This window comes from Hibiscus syriacus, unplaced genomic scaffold (assembly GCF_006381635.1).
Source record: "Hibiscus syriacus cultivar Baekdansim isolate YM2019G1 unplaced genomic scaffold, ASM638163v2 tig00111008_pilon, whole genome shotgun sequence".
Lineage (NCBI taxonomy): Eukaryota > Viridiplantae > Streptophyta > Magnoliopsida > Malvales > Malvaceae > Hibiscus > Hibiscus syriacus.
In genome coordinates this window covers 1186320-1205912 of record NW_024062951.1, presented here as the reverse complement: position 1 = coordinate 1205912, position 19593 = coordinate 1186320, and the positions used below count along the sequence as shown (strand labels likewise).

Genomic DNA, 19593 nt, shown 5'->3' with positions numbered 1-19593 from the left:
AAGTCCTAAACCTCCTACGATATAACTTTTCGGTTACAATCGAAAATGTTATAAATTTATACAACTTTTTAGATTAAAAACTATCTTAAATTAACTTTGAATTAGACTGTTGCACAACAAAATTATCTCACACACACTTGCAAAAAGTTAAAATGGGAAGAGACTAGAACTATGAAATTAGGAATGTCAATTGAATGGACAGTGTATGATATTATTCTCGTAACTATGTCGTCAAGAGTTTTTTGTTTTGCGACTTGCAAGATTAAAATCTCGATATCCACGTAATATTTATTATACTTATTTTGTGATCTACTTCATATAATATATTTATAAGTATTAATTAAATAAATATAAATCAATTTTTTATGAAAAAATAAATATCTCTTTTGAACTCCAGTACATATGTGAAATTATTCTAATTGTCAGTATTTTTAAATATAATAAATCATCATAGTCCTTTACTTAATAAATTAAAATATAACTTCAACATAAGTTTAAAAGATTCTGAAAATAAAATCCTTATATAACATTTAAATACAAACAATGATGTGGGGCGGGTGGAGATGAGACTGTATACGTAATTACAAGATCATTAGCACGTTTATCACAAACCCATTACGGGTTAACGTAAAACTCACATTGTCATTTATTTTTTAACAAAAAAGAAAGAGTTTAAAATATAATAAATATATGCGAATTATTTGTACCTTTTCATAGTTGGATACTAAACAATGCAACTCTCTATAATTAGTAGACTGTTTTGTAACTTTTAATAATCTAATAACTCAACAAAATAATAATCTATAGACGGTGATCATGTGTATACTTTACCCTAAATTGTTATGATTTTAAATTAAAAAAAACAATTTAAAGCAAAACCTGCACGGAGTATGAAATATAGAAAAGAATTGGATCCAGACCCGAATAGAAGTGAGTTGGGGGTTGGGTATAATCGGGAAACTTCGGATCCCTTTGCCCTTTTCTCCATCTCCCTCCTCTGCTACTTATAAAAGCAAAAAAAAAGTATTTCATTGGTAGTGTAGCGTATATTGGTTTCTTTTTCTTGCTGCTCGGGCATGGATGATATGTCGAGCCAAGCGCAGCCGCCCAATCTCAATTCTAATTCCAATCCCAATCAAAATGATAATCAGAATCAAACGGAAGGGCAGCAACCTGCAGAAAGAGATGAGCTGCGACACCAAGAAGGAGAAGAAGCGGAAGAAGACGAGGAGGAGGAGGAAGAAGAAGGGCGGAAGGAAGACGATGAATTGATGGCAAAAGCGCAGGTTCTCATGGAGAAGATCACTTCTTCTCCTGATAACCCTAATCCTACAGTGCTCCATGCTCTCGCCTCCCTTCTCGAAACGCAGGAGTCTCTGTACGTCCCCACTTTCTTTCTTTATTTGTTTTACTAAATGGTTCTTTTTTACTTCCTAAATTTACTTTTACTAAACAGCCATGCTAAGCAAATTCTGGCAGTTTAATTTAGTATAATAGTATACTTTTATATATGCCGGTCATTAGGTCCAATGCTAGGTTACGGAATCAATTTCTTGCAAATTCTTATAAAGCATATGGTTTAGAGGTGGAGGAGAAATGTTGGCTTTAACTGTGCTAACTGAAAAATTCCAGTCCTGTTTCGAAGATTTAATCATGTTTCTAAAATGAACCATAACAAAGTGCATAAATTGATATATTAAGCTGGGGTGGTTCACATGTAGATGTGTGGATGATGTATTAAGCATCTAGACATCTAGTACTATGAAGGATTTATCTTCATTTGGGTATTCATCTTTGATTATTGCGTAGTGTACATTTTTTTTTCAATTCTCTTTATATTCAGTTTTAGATGCCTTGAAGAAAACAGTCCTTCTTCCAGCAATGGTCGTGCCTCTCATAATGTTGGACAGTTAGGGAACTTAATCAGGGTAATTGACTTTTCTTTACTAGAATCGTTTTTGTTTTTGCTGCAATATAAGTTTGTTATTGTACTAATAACAATAATTGTATTATGATATGACTTTTGAGAACATTGTTATTCTTTTGAAAAAGTTCTTACTTGGAGCATTTCCCTTTTCTCTCAGGAGAATGATGAGTTTTTCGATTTGATATCATCAAAGTTTCTTTCTGAGAGTAGATATTCAACCTCTGTCCAGGCAGCTGCTGCTAGACTTCTTCTAAGCTGTTCTGTTACTTGGATTGTGAGATTTCCTATATTTGTCAAATGTATTTAATTTCTCTCAATTTTATCAAATGTTTTCTGACTGATCTGTAAATGGGTCACAGTATCCTCATGTTTTTGAAGAACCGGTTTTGGAGAACATCAAAGCTCAGGTAATGAATGAGACTCCTAGATCTTCTATTGAAGATCAGAATTGCAAACATGACTTGACTAGAAATGAAGCCTCAGATGCTGAAATTTTAAAAACCTATTCCACTGGACTTCTTGCAGTGTGTTTGGCGAGGTCTGGTCTTATCTCAATGTTTTTGTTACTCTTTTTTTCCTGTTCTTATTTGGATGGTGTTGTATTTCATCTTTTATTCATGTTCCTTTCCCCTACCGATCATTATTAGCTTTATTGGATGTTGCAGTGGTGGTCAAGTGGTAGAAGATGTCCTGACTTCTGGATTGTCTGCTAAGCTTATGCGCTATCTTCGTGTGCGCTTTCTTGGGGAGATTACTGCATGTCAAAATGATGCCTTACATTTGTCTGACAGTAAGAGCCTATCTGGTGCTTCTTTCAGAAGTAGAGATGATGGTCGAGGGAGGATTCGGCAGGTTTTAGAGACAACTCATATTGATGGTCCCAAACTAATTGATGAGAAACCTTTAGATGTCCATTGTCCTGAACAGGATCAAAAACTGCCTGACGGGGTGGGTGAGGGGGTTTACATGCATAGTGTTGATGCTGATAGTGAGGAAATATGGCATATTCAAGATATTAGTGATGGGAAATTGAGACATGGTGAAGTTGATGAAAATGGGAGAGATGAATCCTCCAGGCGCAAGATAAACCTTGGTTCTGCAAGGTCAAAGGGTAAGGTAAGGACTTCTGAGGGGATTATGGAGAATGAACAATTATTAGCTTCACTAGGCTCTGAAAGTCGTTATGGACTGGCACATAGTATGAGAGACAGAAGTTCATCTAAGCATTTAGATGTGAGAAGGGTGCCGGAAGCAAAGAAGGGCATGGGAAAGACCAATGCTGATAATCTGGTAGTGGAAAGAGAGGATAATGATGAATGCTTTCAAGGATGCAGAGTTGGAAGTAAAGATTTTTCTGATTTGGTCAAAAAAGCGGTTAGAGCTGCTGAAGCTGAAGCTATGGCAGCCAATGCACCTGTTGAAGCCATCAAAGCAGCTGGTGAAGCTGCAGCTGAAGTTGTCAAATGCGCTGCTTTAGAGGTACAAGGCTGATCTCATGATTCTGCTGTTTCATTTTTCCCTTTCCCCTCAAAGCAAATTATTTTTGGCTTTGCTTTAGAGATCTGTCATCAATTACCTGCTTTCTATCGTCAGGAGTTCAAAACTACTAACAATGAAGGAGCTGCATTATTGGCTGCTTCCAAAGCAGCAGCTACTGTTGTTGATGCTGCTAATGCCGTTGAAGCTTCAAGGTGGGTATTTCTCGTTGACAGACTTCTTGGAGTCATAATACATGCAATTCTGTTGTTATATTTGTGTTTTCATTATTTAGTTCAGTTGGTAAGGACCTTATTTGTTGTTCACAGAGACTCGACTTCCACAAGTTCTGATCCAATAAATAAAAGTGTTGCAGAAAAAGAAGTAAATGATGATGTTGAGGAGTATTTTATTCCCAATGACGAGCTGCTTGCCCAGTTGAAAGAAAGATACTGTATTCAGTGCCTTGAGACTTTAGGTGAATATGTTGAAGTCCTTGGGCCTGTACTGCATGAAAAGGGTGTAGATGTCTGTCTAGCCCTGTTGCAACGAAGTTCCAAGATCGAAGAAGCATCTAAGGCTACTTCTCTCTTGCCTGATGTGATGAAGCTAATTTGCGCTTTAGCAGCCCATCGGAAGTTTGCTGCTTTATTTGTTGATCGGGGTGGCATGCAAAAACTGCTTGCTGTTCCAAGAGTTCCTCAAAATTGTTTTGGTCTTTCTTCTTGCCTATTTACTATAGGTTCTCTACAGGTAATACATGTAAACTTAAATTTTGCAATTTATGACATCCTGTACACTCGTCTCATTTCTTATATTTAGATGCCATGTGAGGGACCACTAATATGTTCTTCCCTTCATGTTCCTCTAGGGAATAATGGAACGTGTCTGTGCACTTCCTTTTGATGTTGTCCACCAGGTGGTTGAGCTAGCTATCCAACTTCTAGAATGCCCCCAGGATCAAGTTAGAAAAAATGCTGCACTATTTTTTGCTGCTGCATTCGTCTTCAGAGCAGTGCTTGATGCTTTTGATGCTCAAGATGGTTTGCAGAAATTATTGGGCCTTCTACATGATGCTGCCTCAGTAAGATCTGGGGCAAATTCAGGCACATTAGGCTTGTCTGGAACAGCATCATTTCGTAATGAGAGATCACCATCAGAGGTTCTGACTTCTTCAGAAAAGCAGATAGCCTATCATGCATGTGTTGCTTTGCGGCAATACTTCAGAGCTCATCTTCTTTTGCTTGTGGATTCAATACGTCCAAATAAAAGTAACCGGAATGGAGCACGGAGTATTCCAAGCACCAGAGCTGCATACAAGCCACTTGACATTAGCAATGAGGCCATGGATGCTGTGTTTTTGCAGTTGCAGAAGGACCGGAAGCTGGGTCCTGCTTTTGTGAGGACTCGTTGGCCTGCTGTTGAGAAATTCTTAAGCTCTAATGGACATATTACCATGTTGGAATTGTGCCAGGTATCCTTTGTACTTCTACCTCAGTCCCCTGTCTGCCCTTGCCCTTTGATTTTGTCATTTTCTGCCTCATATTTCGGTTATTTATTCCTCTTGTTATCTTTTTAGGCCCCACCTGTTGAGCGGTATCTACACGACTTGCTACAGTATGCATTAGGTGTTCTGCACGTTGTTACTTTGGTGCCTATCAGCCGCAAGATGATTGTCAATGCCACTCTGAGCAATAATCGTGCTGGCATAGCAGTTATTTTGGATGCAGCAAATAGTGCCAGTAGTCTTGTGGACCCTGAGGTGCGCATGTGTTGTGATATTGTAATTTTGTTCTTATTATTATTCTTATGCTAGCGAATAATGCCTGTTGTGATATTGTGTTTATGGCTTTGAAAGTGCAGGGGCTAATTTTGGGCACTGAAAGCAGATTTTCATTTGTATTTTACTGGTTTAGCTACTAATATCACATCCTTTTTACTGTGTACTTGCACAGATTATACAGCCGGCTCTTAATGTGTTAATTAACCTTGTTTGCCCTCCTCCTTCAATCAGCAACAAACCACCCTTACCATCTCAAGGTCAGCAGTTGGCTCCTGGTCAAACCACAAATGGTCCCAGTGTGGAAACAAGAAGTGCAGAGCGCAATATTTTGGATCGATCTGTTTTTCTTCCTAATCAGAGTGAGACAAGGGAGCGAAGTGCAGAGTCTAGTTTGGTTGATAGGGGCACTGCAGCAGGCAGCCAATCCACCAGCAGTATAGCTCAAACACCTGTTTCTGCTGCTTCATCTGGTTTGGTTGGAGATCGGAGAATATCCTTAGGTGCTGGGGCAGGATGTGCTGGCCTTGCTGCACAATTAGAACAAGGATATCGTCAAGCAAGAGAGGTTGTCCGTGCCAGTAATGGCATAAAGGTTTTACTGCATCTCCTCCAACCCCGTATATATTCACCTCCTGCTGCTTTGGATTGTCTTCGGGCCCTTGCATGCCGAGTCTTGCTTGGTTTAGCTAGAGATGAGACAATTGCACATATATTGACTAAGCTTCAGGTAAACATGATTTTGCCAAATCCTATTTGATTACTATATTCTTTGTAGTTTTGCTTGTACTCTTTTACTATGTCATATTTCTCTGCATTCAAAAGTTCACTGCTTTAATCTCTTTCTAATTACTTTTCTTGGAAAAGATGATGTTATGATCAATTTGTTATGGTGGTAGACTCGTTGGTTAATGCTACTAGTTTCAACTCATCATTGTTCTAGGTGGGCAAGAAGCTGTCTGAACTGATACGAGATTCAGGTGGCCTGACACACGGAACTGAACAAGGAAGATGGCAATCCGAACTTGCACAGGTGGCAATTGAGCTGATTGCTGTAAGTATCCTTACCTGCTACTAGAGACTGGATCCAATCATGCAGCATTTTGTTAAAGGGTATTTTCTTCTACTGCAGCGTCACATCTCTCGCCTAAATATTAGAATAGCATATTTTTAAAGCTGTTATTATCATTTCCTGGCCTGATTTTTGCACAGTTGTCCTACAACCTGGTTTTCTTTTATGGTCGATTAAAGCTTATTTTTTATTGACCTTGGATTTGATGCATTATTTTTTTGGATGTATGAGTATTCACCTTGTGATGACTCCTCAAATATCCAATGACATTGCAATTTGTCCATATCTTAAACACTTGAAAATTAACATTTCTTACAACAACACTCAAAATATATGGTTTATGGACAAAAATGCTGAGCCACTGTTCAAACATAATTTATTTTCTTTAGTTGCAGAATTTAACATCATATGCTACATATTAGAACTGATTTCATATTAACTTGCCATCAATTGTAGGATCTTTTGTTTTATGATAATTGGTGAGCATATATGTTTCTTTATTTAATTGATACCAGTTTAACTGGACTAAAGGCATTATTATAGACGGTTATATTATATATATTTTATTCTCTCTCTCTCAAACCTGTATAACTTTAAGGCTAGTGTCCCACATATGAAAATAACTTTTTTGGTTTTTTCTCTTTTACTTGGAATTTTTGGAGACTAATTCTCAGGTTTTATCTATGCTTTGTTAGATTGTAACAAATTCTGGGCGTGCAAGTACATTGGCAGCTACAGATGCTGCTACACCAACATTAAGACGTATAGAGAGAGCTGCTATTGCTGCTGCCACTCCTATAACTTACCATTCCAGGTAATTGTTCCTATGATATTTATGGATTTATCATCTAATTTTCTCGTACAGTCCTAGTAGAATTCCATTACTTCATCTGTTTAGACTCATACTAATGCTGTTCATTCATTCTACTGTACTCGAATGCTAACCAAACTGCAGGGAGCTTTTGCTGCTCATACATGAACATCTGCAGGCATCTGGTCTGGCTGAAACTGCAGCTTCACTTCTGAAAGAAGCTCAATTGACTCCTTTGCCATCCTTGGCTGCCCCTTCCTCTCTTGCACACCAAGCCTCCATGCAAGATGCTCCGTCAATACAACTCCAGTGGCCCTCAGGTCGTACCCCTGGTGGATTCTTCTCCAGCAGATCCAAGATTTCTGTCCAGGATGAGGATATTAAGTTGAAGTGTGATTCAACTTCATCTTTAAAGAAGAAATCGCTTTTTTTCTCTCCCACTTTTGCGTTGCAATCAATAAACCACTTCCTTTCTCAAGATTCCCAACCACCATCTGTCAGGAAAGCACACAGTAGCTCAAAGCCATGTCCTTCTCTGCCAAGTGTTTCAGAAACTCGGACTGAATCTATGATAAAAAGTTATCTTGATTCAGAATCGAATTATAGGACTCCTCTAGTGTTGCCGATGAAAAGAAAAATATCTGAGTTGAAGGATACTGGTTTGACGTTATCCGGGAAGCGATTAAACACTGGTGATCATGGGCCAAGATCCCCTATTTGTCTGACACCCAATACTACTCGAAGGAACTTTCTGCTTACAGATGCTCCTGTATTGACACCAACTTCTAACCTAAGGGATCAGAATGTTCGAGCAACACCAAGCAGCTTAATTGATCTGTCAGATGAAAACCTATGTGGTAGTTCTAATGTGGGACAGATGACACCTTCCTCCCAAGTTGGACTTCTAAATGATCCCCAACCCAGCAACTCGGAACGTTTAAGTCTCGACAGTATAGTTGTTCAGTATCTAAAGCACCAGCATCGTCAGTGCCCTGCTCCTATAACAACTCTTCCACCACTTTCTCTTTTGCATCCACATGTTTGTCCTATGCCGAAGCGAAGCCTTGATGCTCCAACGAACATCACTTCCCGACTTGGTACACGTGAGTTCAGGAGTGCTTATGGCGGAGTCCATGGAAATTGTAGAGATCGCCAGTTCGTTTACAGTAGATTCAGGCCATGGAGAACTTGCAGGGATGATGTTGGCAGTTTGTTGACATGTGTCTGTTTTTTGGGGGACTCTTCCCATATTGCAGCTGGTAGCCATGCTGGGGAGCTAAAAATCTTTGATTCTAACAGCAATAATGTGCTGGACAGCTGCTCAGGGCACCAGTTTCCTGTAACACTTGTTCAGTCATATTTTTCTGGTGAGACCCAAATGGTTCTATCATCAAGCTCTCAGGATGTGCGGTTGTGGGATGCCTTTTCTTTCTCTGGTGGGGCGATGCATTCTTTTGAAGGGTGCAAGGGTGCTAGGTTCAGTAATTCTGGGAGCGTTTTTGCTGCCCTATCTTCTGATTCCACCCAGCGAGAAATTCTCCTTTATGATATCCAGACCTATCAGTTGGAATTGAAACTTTCTGATGCCTCAGCTAATTCTACAGGTCGTGGTCATGTATATTCTCCTATCCATTTTAGTCCATCTGATACTATGCTGCTTTGGAATGGCGTTTTATGGGATCGGCGGGTTCCAGGTCCTGTTCATCGCTTTGATCAGTTTACCGATTATGGTGGTGGTGGTTTTCATCCTGCTAGGAATGAGGTATTGAACTCTGACCCTATCGCAGGTCTACTTATTTCGGTATTCTATTTGTGTTGTGTTTTAATTTGGTGCCAGCTCATTAAACACACTATTTTGTTAAGAATTTCCTTCAGGCATTTAAATTCTTTATAGATGGTTTCACTAGGATGGTCTGTTTGAATGAGAACAGTGCGATTGGAAACACTCTTCACTGAAACCGCTTTAGATGTTTGTATTCTTTTTGTTGTTTTGCGATGCAAAATGTCGTGTTAGTCTTGTGTGCATGGTTGAAGCTGTCTTAAGGATATTTGCTTTTAAGCTTTGGTTAATATAATTAACTTTCAACAGGTTATAATAAATTCCGAGGTTTGGGATTTGAGGAAGTTCAGGCTACTTCGAAGCATACCTTCTTTAGATCAAACAGCGATAACCTTCAATGCACGTGGGGATGTAATTTATGCAATCCTGAGGAGAAATCTTGAAGACGTGATGTCAGCAGTTAACACCCGTAGGGTGAAGCATCCTCTATTTGCTGCTTTCCGTACATTGGATGCCATTAACTACGCTGATATTGCAACTATTCCAGTGGATCGATGCGTTCTCGACTTTGCAACGGAACCAACAGATTCCTTTGTTGGGCTGATTACAATGGATGACCAAGAAGAGGTGTTTTCATCGGCCAGAGTATATGAAATTGGTCGTCGAAAGCCAACTGACGACGATTCTGATCCTGATGACGCAGAAAGCGATGAGGAGGAGGACGACGAGGATGATATTGATATAGACCCAATACTTGGGCCAGATATCAATAGGGAGGGTGAGAGTGATGCTGATGAAATGAGCAGTGATGATGATAGTGTGAGTGGTCTTGATGATGATGATGACGACGATGGGGATTTTATCATGGATGATGGTGTAGGTGGGATATTGGAGATTGTGACGGAAGGCGAGGATGACGATGACAGCCAGTTGGTTGAATCTTTTAGCAGCGGTGAAGAGGAGGATTTTGGTTTCTAATTTGATGTGAGATAGGCAAATTGTAGCTCTATTTAGGATGAGTTAGTATACTACATTTTCTACGATGCCAATATGGTACTTGAGACTTGTAAAGAGGAATTGAGAAGCTGATGTGGGGTTCTTTGTTTCCCTCGGCTTCCCTCTGAAATTGGGTTAAACACGGGATAGTGTTGGGGAAAAACATATTCAAAGAGAGATGTTTTCCTTTATCTAAATTCGAGTCAAGTTAATCTCGTCTTTATTCATTTAAATCAAATTTTGATTAATGTATCAAAATCATGTTTTTATTTAACAGACAACCAAGTTCTAGAATTTTATATTTAGAGGTTTTTTATGCTTTTATATAAAAAGCGTACTATGAAGGAAAATAGGTTAAACATTCCTTTCCTTTGTTTAGAGGCTAAAATAATAGGGGGCGAGTCTAAAAAATAAATTTACCGACACGAGTGGAGATGTACAATGGCGGGTGAAAAAACGAGCCTTTGAAAGAAAAAGAGAGAAGCGTAGACCGCTCCTCCCTTCTTCGTCTTCCTATCTTTCTCTCATCTTGTTATTTTTTGCTTGTCTCTTCATCCTTAGCCCTTCTTTTTCTTTCTGATTACCCTATTTTTTGCTCATTCTTCTTTTGGTCTTCTTCCGAGGGTATTCGGTGAATTTTATCAGATTAAGCATCTCGATCGGTTTTTTTTTGTTTCAAATTTGGTCTACTCTCTTTGTTACCTATATATTTCAGGTATCCGTTTAATGTGCTTTCGCCCTTTCTCGATCGGTTTTCTTGCTAAATTTTTAATGTTTGTCTGCAAATTTTTAGCGTGTTTTCGATCTATGCCTCAAGTTAGTTGATTTATGATGGGATCTATTATTCTTTTAATTGTTTATTTTCTTTATAAAATGGATTTTTTTATTGGGAAGGACGGGGAACTTGAAACGAAATGGGGAAAAATTGATTTTCTATTTGGTTGGTCGAAAATTTGTATTTGTTCTGCTTCGCTATTTTTATTAAAGTGAGTGCTTTGAGCTTCTGCATTTCAATCTTGGTTTTCAGCAGTGCTTTGAGGGGTTGACTGTTTCTTGAACAGATAATTTGGCTTGCGGACTCCGATTCTGACTAAGCAACCGGGGATCCCGAATAGTTGCATTTCTAGGGTTCACCGGCTGCTGGAAGGTTTTCTTTTTTTTTCCTTTTCATTTTCTTAACCAAATTAAGGTTCGGCTTATTCTTCGTTTGTTTCTTTTAAAACTGTACTTATGAACAATCATTGCAAAACTGGAAACAAAAACTAGCTAGTATGATGATTTATGGACTTGTTTTCCGAACTAGCTAACGGGGGGGGGGGGGGGAAGAAAAGAAAAAGGGCATGAATATCTGATGATTTATGGACTTGTTTCCCGAATTATACCCACCCTGTACTCTTCATTTAGCACAATTTAATTTCTATGAATTCATTTACTCAAAAAAAAAAAGCATTAGTCATGTCTTACCCAAGCAATGCTCCACTATAATCTTTAGCAGCTGATGTCAGGTCGTAGCTCTTAACCTTTCATTTATGTTTCTTTTAGGGCGTTTTCTGAAGTGATTGCAGCATGGAATGAATATCAAGACTTTGGTGCAGTGGAGCTGCTTGTCCCGCTTTTAGCTTTTGGGGTTCCATCATGATCGGGGAAATGGGCGAGGGGCCTAAATTTACTGGGCTTATAGGAGGAACCAACAACAATGGCAACAATTACTATGAAGGTTTTTACCAAAAACTCGGTGAGGGCACTAACATGTCTATTGACAGTATACAAACAAGTAACGCCGGTGGGTCTGTTTCCATGTCAGTTGAAAATAGTAGTGTGGGCTCTAATGATTCTCTAACACATATTTTAAGCCATCCTGGTCTGAAGCCTGTGAACCGCCACAATTACTCTGTCTCTGTGGGGCAGAGTGTGTTCCATCCCGGTAAGGTTGGCCATGCACTTAATGATGATGCATTAGCACAGACATTGATGGATAATAAGTACCCAACTGAGAGATTGCAAAATTATGATGACTGGACTATTGATTTAAGAAAATTAAATATGGGTATGGCTTTTGCTCAAGGAGCTTTTGGGAAATTGTACAGAGGTACATATAATGGTGATAATGTTGCAATTAAGATATTGGAAAGGCCAGAGAATAGTCCAGAGAAGGCACAAGTTATGGAGCAGCAGTTTCAGCAGGAACTTATGATGCTTGCAACGCTGAAGCATCAGAATATTGTGCGATTTATTGGGGCATGTCGTAAGCCTATGGTTTGGTGCATTGTGACAGAGTATGCAAAGGGGGGATCAGTTCGACAGTTTCTAACAAGGAGACAGAATCGTGCTGTGCCATTGAAATTGGCAGTTAAACAGGCTTTGGATGTTGCAAGAGGAATGGCCTATGTTCATGGGCTTGGGTTTATTCATAGGGACTTGAAGTCAGATAACCTTCTAATAGCTGCCGATAAATCCATAAAGATTGCAGATTTTGGTGTTGCAAGAATTGAGGTGCAGACTGAGGGCATGACACCGGAGACTGGGACATACCGGTGGATGGCTCCGTAAGTCTTAATATCCTTTCATGTTACAATATATTCCCTTTTACAATATATCATTTGCAGCCTTTTTTATTTGGTGACCTTTCCATCTTTGTTGGATGATTCTTTCTAGTTGGCACGAACTCTCTGGTTTTTTTATACATAAAACCCTTAAGATTGTGCATTAATGTATACATTTGTATATTATCTTTTGTATTCTGCTGTTTAAAATGTGTTGAGGAGTAAGTCCTTCCGTGTAATGTTCTGCTATCTTATGCTTTCATCTTCTGAGCTTTAACTTATGTTTTCTTTTAATCCCTTTTAAAAGATGTTGACTAAATATAAAGCACCTTTTAAATCTTTATCTGAATTTTGAATATGAACTAGCAGCTTCCTTTTAACTGATGCTTTTGTTTGATAAATGTGAAGGCATTGACTTCAAGACTGTTCGATTTAGACTTTTTTGAGTTCAATATATTTGCCCGGGATGCAAGGTTTAGATTATTCAAGATCTTAATATTTTTTGTTTATCCAGAAGAAAGTTTGAGTAGATTGTACGTGTATCACCCCAGAAGATTGGACTTTTGAGGCTTATTTCCGTCTCTAAAGTAGGTGTGAACTTATGTCATCTAGATGTCTTGCAGCTTAAAGAGAATTAGTTTGTAGAATGCTGTTCTTATTAAGTTGATATGTTGGTGACTTGGTGCTTATGTAGAATTCATTCATTTATGTCCTAAATTAGTTTGTACAGGCTGTTCCTATTAAAGTTTGAACCATTTAAAATTTGCACGTGATAGTGTTATAATAGGAAAAGCTAATGTTGTGTTTTCGAGCAGCATAGAGATTGTGCATGGCTTGTTTTCGTCCACTGCCATTCTTTGCAGGACATGATGTCTACCTTAACAACCTTCACCATGTCGTAGTATTCGACTGTGCATTGGTTTTGACTTTATTCATCATTAGTTTTGACTGAATTATCTTTGATATGAAACTTCTATTCATTATTTAACCAGTTGACTTCATATCCAAATTGTCATCTGCCAAGTATTTATTGATTTTTGCTTTTTGTTAGTAACACTTGTGTGTTTGTCTTTGCCCATGCAGAGAGATGATACAACATAGGCCCTACACACAAAAAGTAGACGTGTATAGTTTTGGAGTTGTGCTTTGGGAGCTAATCACTGGCTTGCTTCCTTTCCAGAACATGACCGCCGTGCAAGCAGCATTTGCAGTGGTTAACAAGGGTGTTAGGCCGGTTATTCCAAATGATTGTCTCCCTGTGCTGAGTGAGATCATGACCCGATGCTGGGACACTAACCCAGAAGTCCGTCCTCCCTTCACCGAAATAGTAAAGATGCTCGAGAATGCCGAAACTGAGATAATGACAACTGTTCGTAAGGCCCGCTTCAGATGTTGCATGACTCGACCTATGACAATTGACTGATCCAAAATAGAAGAGTGGAGAAATGATAAATGAAAAGAATAAAGAGGAGCAGTAAATTTTAAGAATATTAGTGTATGTATCAGTATTTTAGTGTATCGTACATGGATTCACATTTTCTAAAAAAAAAAAAAAAAAGTCATCCATTTAAAACAGATCGATACATAATTCGTGGAATGGTTTATGTTTTGCATTCTCTAACCTCAAATAACTGAGCCTTGTGCGTAAAAGTAGAATTCTTGAGAAATCTTAACACCTTTTTAAATATTATTTTAAAATTTATTATTTAATATATTAGTGATGATTTATTTTTCTCTATAAATAATTTTTAATTTATCATTTAATTATTATTTAAATAATTAATTAATAACACACCTGTAGATTAGAAATTTTAAAAATTAGTTTGAATTTTTCGATTTTCAAAATTTTATACATTTGAATTTGAAACTTGTCGTGAAAAGCTTAGAAAAGGAGGTCCTCAGTTTATCATATGAAGTAACAGGGGTAGTGATCTAATTTAATGTTAATGGACAAAATTATAAAATTTGAGAGAACAGGAATAAATCGTTAATAAAAAAATTATAAATATATGCTTAATAAATATTAAGAATTTATACTTATCAAGAACGACCTCCTGACAACTCCTTTCGGTACATCCATGTGGAACAGACTTTATAGAATTTATACAGCGAAACTCGTCCTTTTCAAATTTGTTGGTATAACAGTATTTTAGTTGTTTTTAGTTTAAATATTAGTTAAATAAGCCCTTTAATCCTCTTAACTTTTAAAAACTTTTTTTTTATTGCCCTCCCGGTTTTTAAGGTTTTTTCTTGACTAATATGGCTCGATCCGAGTCGCACACCTAGTTTTAGTGGGTGAGTCTCCCACCAGGGATTTTTTGCATGCACAAAGACTCGAACTCGAGATTTTACTTAAGTGATATCAAGCTGGTTACCACTTGAATTAACCCATGTTGGTTCGCTACTTTTAAATTTAAATACTTAATAGGCTATTGTTTTTAATATAAAATATTTTTTCCCTAATATTTGATCTTAACTACATCCATGTTAATAATCTTAATTTTTTTATTTAATTTAATTTAATTAAAGATTAAAAAATTATTTAAAAAAAAGTAAAGTTTAACGGATAATTTTTTTTTGTATTAATGAATTGTAAATAATTAATTTTGACCTTAATCGCAAATGAATATCATCACATTCAAATGGAAAAACCTATAAATTCTCACTTTTTGAGACATCATCGGAATCTGCAAAAGTAGAAAAACTTGAATCCTCCTGACATACAAAAAAAAACAAAATAAGTGTTAAATTTCAAGTCTTACATAATTTCAACGTAAAACTTGTAATTTAATCAACTTACCAATTGTAGTGAAACTTGGGAACAGTTGGGGGAATCTCCAGGACTCCCATCTTCCATAGTTGAGTGCATGGTTTCTTCAGCAAGTTCTCGCAACCGGTTGAGTTCCGGCAACACCACTTTGCCGAGATCCGGTCTATCTTTCCTCCTTAGTTCTGCACAGTTAAGTGCAATCTTTGCGAAGCTCAAGGTCTCTTCCACAGGCCAATCTTGAACAGTCGGGTCCAGCACTTGAGCAAAGCTCCCTACGCCAATAGAGCGTTGCACGTGGTGAGCCAATCCCATCGGTGATTTCGCGGTTATTATTTGCAGAAGCATGATACCTAGGGAATATACATCGGACTTTACTCCTAACATCCCTGTCTGTTGGTATTCTGGATCTATGTAGCAGAAAGTTCCTGCGGCGGAGGTCATCCAATATTGTGTTACGTTGTCGGCCACCGACGGAGGAACTAGCCTGGCTAACCCGACATCGCTGATCTTGCTAACGTAGTTGCGGTCAAGTAAGATGTTGGCTGGTTTTAGATCACGGTGGACTATGGGTTCGGGTTTAGTCTGGTGGAGGAACAACAAGGCTGTTCCGACTTCGGCCGCGATTCGGAAGCGAAGCTGCCATGACAGGGTCGGAGTGTTTCCTCTCCGGAAGAGACGATCCTCTAAGCTCCCGTTCGACATGAACTCGTACACGAGACAACCATACTCGGGACAGGCTCCCAATAGGAGGACCATGTTGGGATGCCGTATGCAGCTTAAAACCTCTACCTGTAATTATAGTTTAATTGTTCAAATCAATGCTCTTGTGAATGTGATCACATCACACACGTACATAAGTACGTACGCATATTGACATACCTCTCTCTGAAACTGTGACCTTCCATGAGCCGCATCGGGGCGCAAAATCTTGATCGCAACCGGAGTATGGTCAAGATGAGCTTTATACACGGGGCCGTAACCTCCTTCTCCGATCTTGAGAGCTTCCGAGAAGAATTCGGTGGCGGTTTCGATTTCCTCTATTGTGTACTTCCTGTACCTGAAATCTGTTTGCGCTAGTGCATCAAGTGCCTTGGTCTTTTCCGCTTGTTCCTTGAGCGCTTTCATCTCTGCTTTCACTCTTTTCTGTGATTCAAGTTCCGCAATTCTCCGAGCCGCTTCGGCCGCTTCCATCGCTGCTTTCGACTTAGCTTTCTCCTGTTCGGCTATCGTTAACGCAGCTTCCTCGGCAAGCCGTGCCTCTTCAAATCTCCGTTCTTCTTCCATTTTCCACAGCTGGAGTTCTCTTGCCTGTTGTCATGTAATTGTTAGGCACAAAATTCTAACTCTAGTCAAATATTTAAGCAGATTTTAGTTAACAATCTAACCCTTGTTTTTGCTGTGAGTGCTTCTTTGCAGGCAGTACTATACATTTCCATTGTTTGCTTGAGCTCAAGCTTTAGCCTCCTCATTTCAGCTTCAACATCATCCTGCAAGTTTCACCCGAAAAAGTAAACAACTCCTGTATATGTCATTACTTTGACATCTTTATTACTTACCATCGATGCCGATAAGTCTGAATGTCTGTCACTGTCCTGCGAAGATGATGAGAAATCATGTGGACAGCTCATATCCATCGAGTTCTGTCCATACGGCACCACCGACTCTAAGCTATGATTTCTTTCGTTGTCTGAGAGGTTGGACAGTCTCGGAGCCGTACCGGTGCTCGGTCTGCCGGAGACCACAAAGGTAATATCCATGTCCAGCGCAGGAGAAGGGAGCGCCGGAAATGGTTTGTTTAGGCCTTTCCGGCCAAAAGGTGACCTGCATTCATCCAAGATAATAGCTCCAACTACATAGATAACTCTTTTATTAATACATAATGGAGAAAAACCAACAATGTAAGCTAGTTACCTGATGCAATCCGTGTAATTAGTGGATTTAGGCGGCTGTTTGGGTCGCGCCTTCTCGGTTGCCGGCACGATTTGCGACTCCGGAGGAGGGGGAGGAGCTGGTTTTATGTTGGATTGGTTACGAATTTGATTGCGCAATGGGGAAATAGGCGGAGCTGGACGAGAAGCCGATCGCATGGATGAAATTTTGTTATTGGATATCACGTAAACACTACAAAAGTCTGGTGCATTTTTTGATACGCTTCCTGTGATATCCGGTGCTTTAAATCTACTGATACAAGTTGAAATTAAGAGTATGAAACTTCCATATACATTTTATTAATTTTTTAGGTATAATGATAAAATCATTTAATTAAATCGTTTTTTATTCTATTTTTATTTAATAATTTTAACCTCAACGTTTTATTTTAAAGTAAAAAATTCCTCATGAATGAAAATCATTTAACGCTTCAAAATAAGAGTATTTTTGTCTTAAAATGAAATGTTTTGGGTTAAAATGCTCTAAAAAGAAGAATAAGAGTTAAAATGACCATTTAGTCAAATGTTAGAACATTTTTGCCGTAAAATGAAAAATTAGAGACCATAATACTTCAAAAAAATAGAATAAACTACGGATTTAATATCTCAACTATCACTTTTGTTTCACTTTAGTCATCCAGCTATTATTTTTTTAAAATTATACCTAATGTTATGTTTTATTTCATTTTGGTCACCCACAATTAAAAAATTAATAGAACTATTGACGAACATTTTTTAATTTTATTAAATGATGACATGTCATTATCTTATGATAACATATCATCATCGCCGCTAAAAAATTAACGATGGATGACTAAAATGTAACCAAAACACAACATCATGTATGATTTTGAAATAAAAAATAGTTAGATAACTAAGACCGAATAAAAGTGATAGTTGAATATTAAACATGCAGTTTACCCAAACAAATATAAGCTAAAATGATTATTTAATTAAACATTATATCCGATTGTTCAAATAGATACATACTTGAGAAAACCTAATCTCGTTGAGGCACCGATTACCAGAACCTCGATGACAGCATGTGTGGTATATTCAATCAATGCTTTAGCTACGTCTGTTTCTTCAAGAACAACATCCTTGCATTGTATCTAAAGTTAATAATACATAACATAATTAGAAATCAAACCTATTAATGCAAGTAATGAGCCTGGGAATTAAACTTACATCCCTGCGAGTACAGAAGCACCGGAAGGGAAGGAAAACTTCCCTGGTCTGAGGATCAGGATCTTTACACACAAATGGTAAATCACCATTGCTGTCAGGAAACTGGTTCAACCCTGTTACGTACCACAATCAAACAAATTAGTAGCACGTACTACTTACAGTAATGTAAGGATCGTATCGTAACGTTTTCCAAAACGTACGAGGCGGAGTCGAGTTGTAGCGTCTGGCTTTTACATGGATGAGAACAATGGTTTGGCCTCTCTGCAAGAGATTGTCAACTGCCCATTTAAGGGCATGGTGGGAGTTCTTTTTGTCCTTGTCAATGGCCACTGCCACTAACCCTGCTTTTGTATTTCTTGATTCTCGCCTTTCCCCATTACAATTATTATCTTCCGTCCACATACCGAATCTCCACGAGCTGTTGCACCACAAGATCGAATATATGTACGTCCGTAGTAATTGTTTTTTCTGCCAAATTATACTTTTTTTTCAATTTGTGAAGAGAGCAGATTTAAACCCTAGCTATACCCTTGCTTGTCAATGAAGTTGCTGGTTTAATTATTCCTTTTTTTGGGTAAAAATATATATATTTTTAATTTGTTTCTGCAAAAGGAAGCCAAGGAACACCAACGATGACATTAACATATTCCGAGTTGAGAAGAAAGGGAACGATTTTCCACCTCAATTGCACATTTCCCCCCCCCCCCATCGGTTGTCTTATTTTGGGTTAATTAATTTGTTAAAAATAGACTTTGAATTGTACCATGGAGTATGAAAGAGCGGCCTTGTTTTGCGGATTGTAAGGTGTTTGACCTCTTTTGTTCATATTCTGTCAACGTCTCATCTAGTCTCAGCTACAAATTCAAATTAAAGACTTTTAGTTGATTGGCTTTAAGTTTTCCTCTCATATAGGTAGATAGGTTTATTGATGTACGTTGATAACGGTTCATTTTTTTTAATTTAGATGAATAGTCATAAATAATAATAATAATAATAATATAAAGGTCGAATATAATGAAAGTTTTGAGAGTATATGAGTGTTCTAGTGCTGTAGAGAAGAGAGTCGTGAAGAATAGAAGAATGTCTCTGTTTGTTAGATGAGATGGGCAAGAAATTAGCGCCTTACCCTTGGAGCTATAACCCCATGTATAGGGTGTCTCTTAATGGGGACTGATGGATTTCCAATGGGTCTAGTTAATGTCTATTTATTATGGGTATAAAATTTCTCCTCCCTTAGGCGAGAGAATGCTACATTATGCTGTGATTTGAGGCTGTTTATTTTTCAAAGTGATGAGTAGATCATTCCTATTTATTTGAGCGAA

General features: G+C 38.1%; 3 protein-coding genes across 5 annotated transcripts; 2 read left to right on the top strand and 1 right to left on the bottom strand.

The window, feature by feature from the left end:
• Positions 1–1007: 1007 nt before the first annotated feature.
• Positions 1008–10057, top strand: LOC120149788 (DDB1- and CUL4-associated factor homolog 1-like). Of its 2 annotated transcripts, none has more exons than XM_039162493.1 (14): positions 1008–1378; positions 1850–1928; positions 2085–2201; positions 2287–2465; positions 2593–3406; positions 3521–3618; positions 3733–4156; positions 4275–4877; positions 4983–5165; positions 5359–5913; positions 6127–6237; positions 6951–7069; positions 7211–8828; positions 9156–10057. In XM_039162493.1, the coding sequence occupies exons 1-14, from the start codon at positions 1077–1079 to the stop codon at positions 9822–9824; spliced, it is 5871 nt and encodes a 1956-aa protein (XP_039018424.1). In that variant the 5' UTR covers positions 1008–1076; the 3' UTR covers positions 9825–10057. The 2 variants fall into 2 exon arrangements, with proteins under 2 accessions (XP_039018424.1, XP_039018423.1); XM_039162492.1 differs by having other exon boundaries at positions 1844–1928.
• A 272-nt stretch (positions 10058–10329) lies between these two features.
• On the top strand, positions 10330–13876 carry LOC120149789 (serine/threonine-protein kinase STY13-like). 2 transcript variants are annotated; one of them, XM_039162495.1, is made up of 4 exons: positions 10330–10557; positions 10904–10989; positions 11385–12388; positions 13469–13876. In XM_039162495.1, the coding sequence occupies exons 3-4, from the start codon at positions 11478–11480 to the stop codon at positions 13806–13808; spliced, it is 1251 nt and encodes a 416-aa protein (XP_039018426.1). In that variant the 5' UTR covers positions 10330–10557; positions 10904–10989; positions 11385–11477; the 3' UTR covers positions 13809–13876. The 2 variants fall into 2 exon arrangements, with proteins under 2 accessions (XP_039018426.1, XP_039018425.1); XM_039162494.1 differs by having other exon boundaries at positions 10331–10557; positions 10904–11031.
• Positions 13877–15145: 1269 nt separating this feature from the next.
• Positions 15146–18673, bottom strand: LOC120149725 (U-box domain-containing protein 51-like). The gene is made up of 8 exons (XM_039162445.1): positions 18472–18673; positions 18272–18384; positions 18074–18195; positions 17067–17336; positions 16712–16976; positions 16541–16642; positions 16035–16463; positions 15146–15944 (listed from the first exon to the last, which is right to left on the bottom strand). Exons 1-8 carry the CDS (start codon positions 18671–18673, stop codon positions 15177–15179), a joined length of 2271 nt encoding a protein of 756 aa, XP_039018376.1. The 3' UTR covers positions 15146–15176.
• Between the last annotated feature and the right edge of the window lie 920 nt (positions 18674–19593).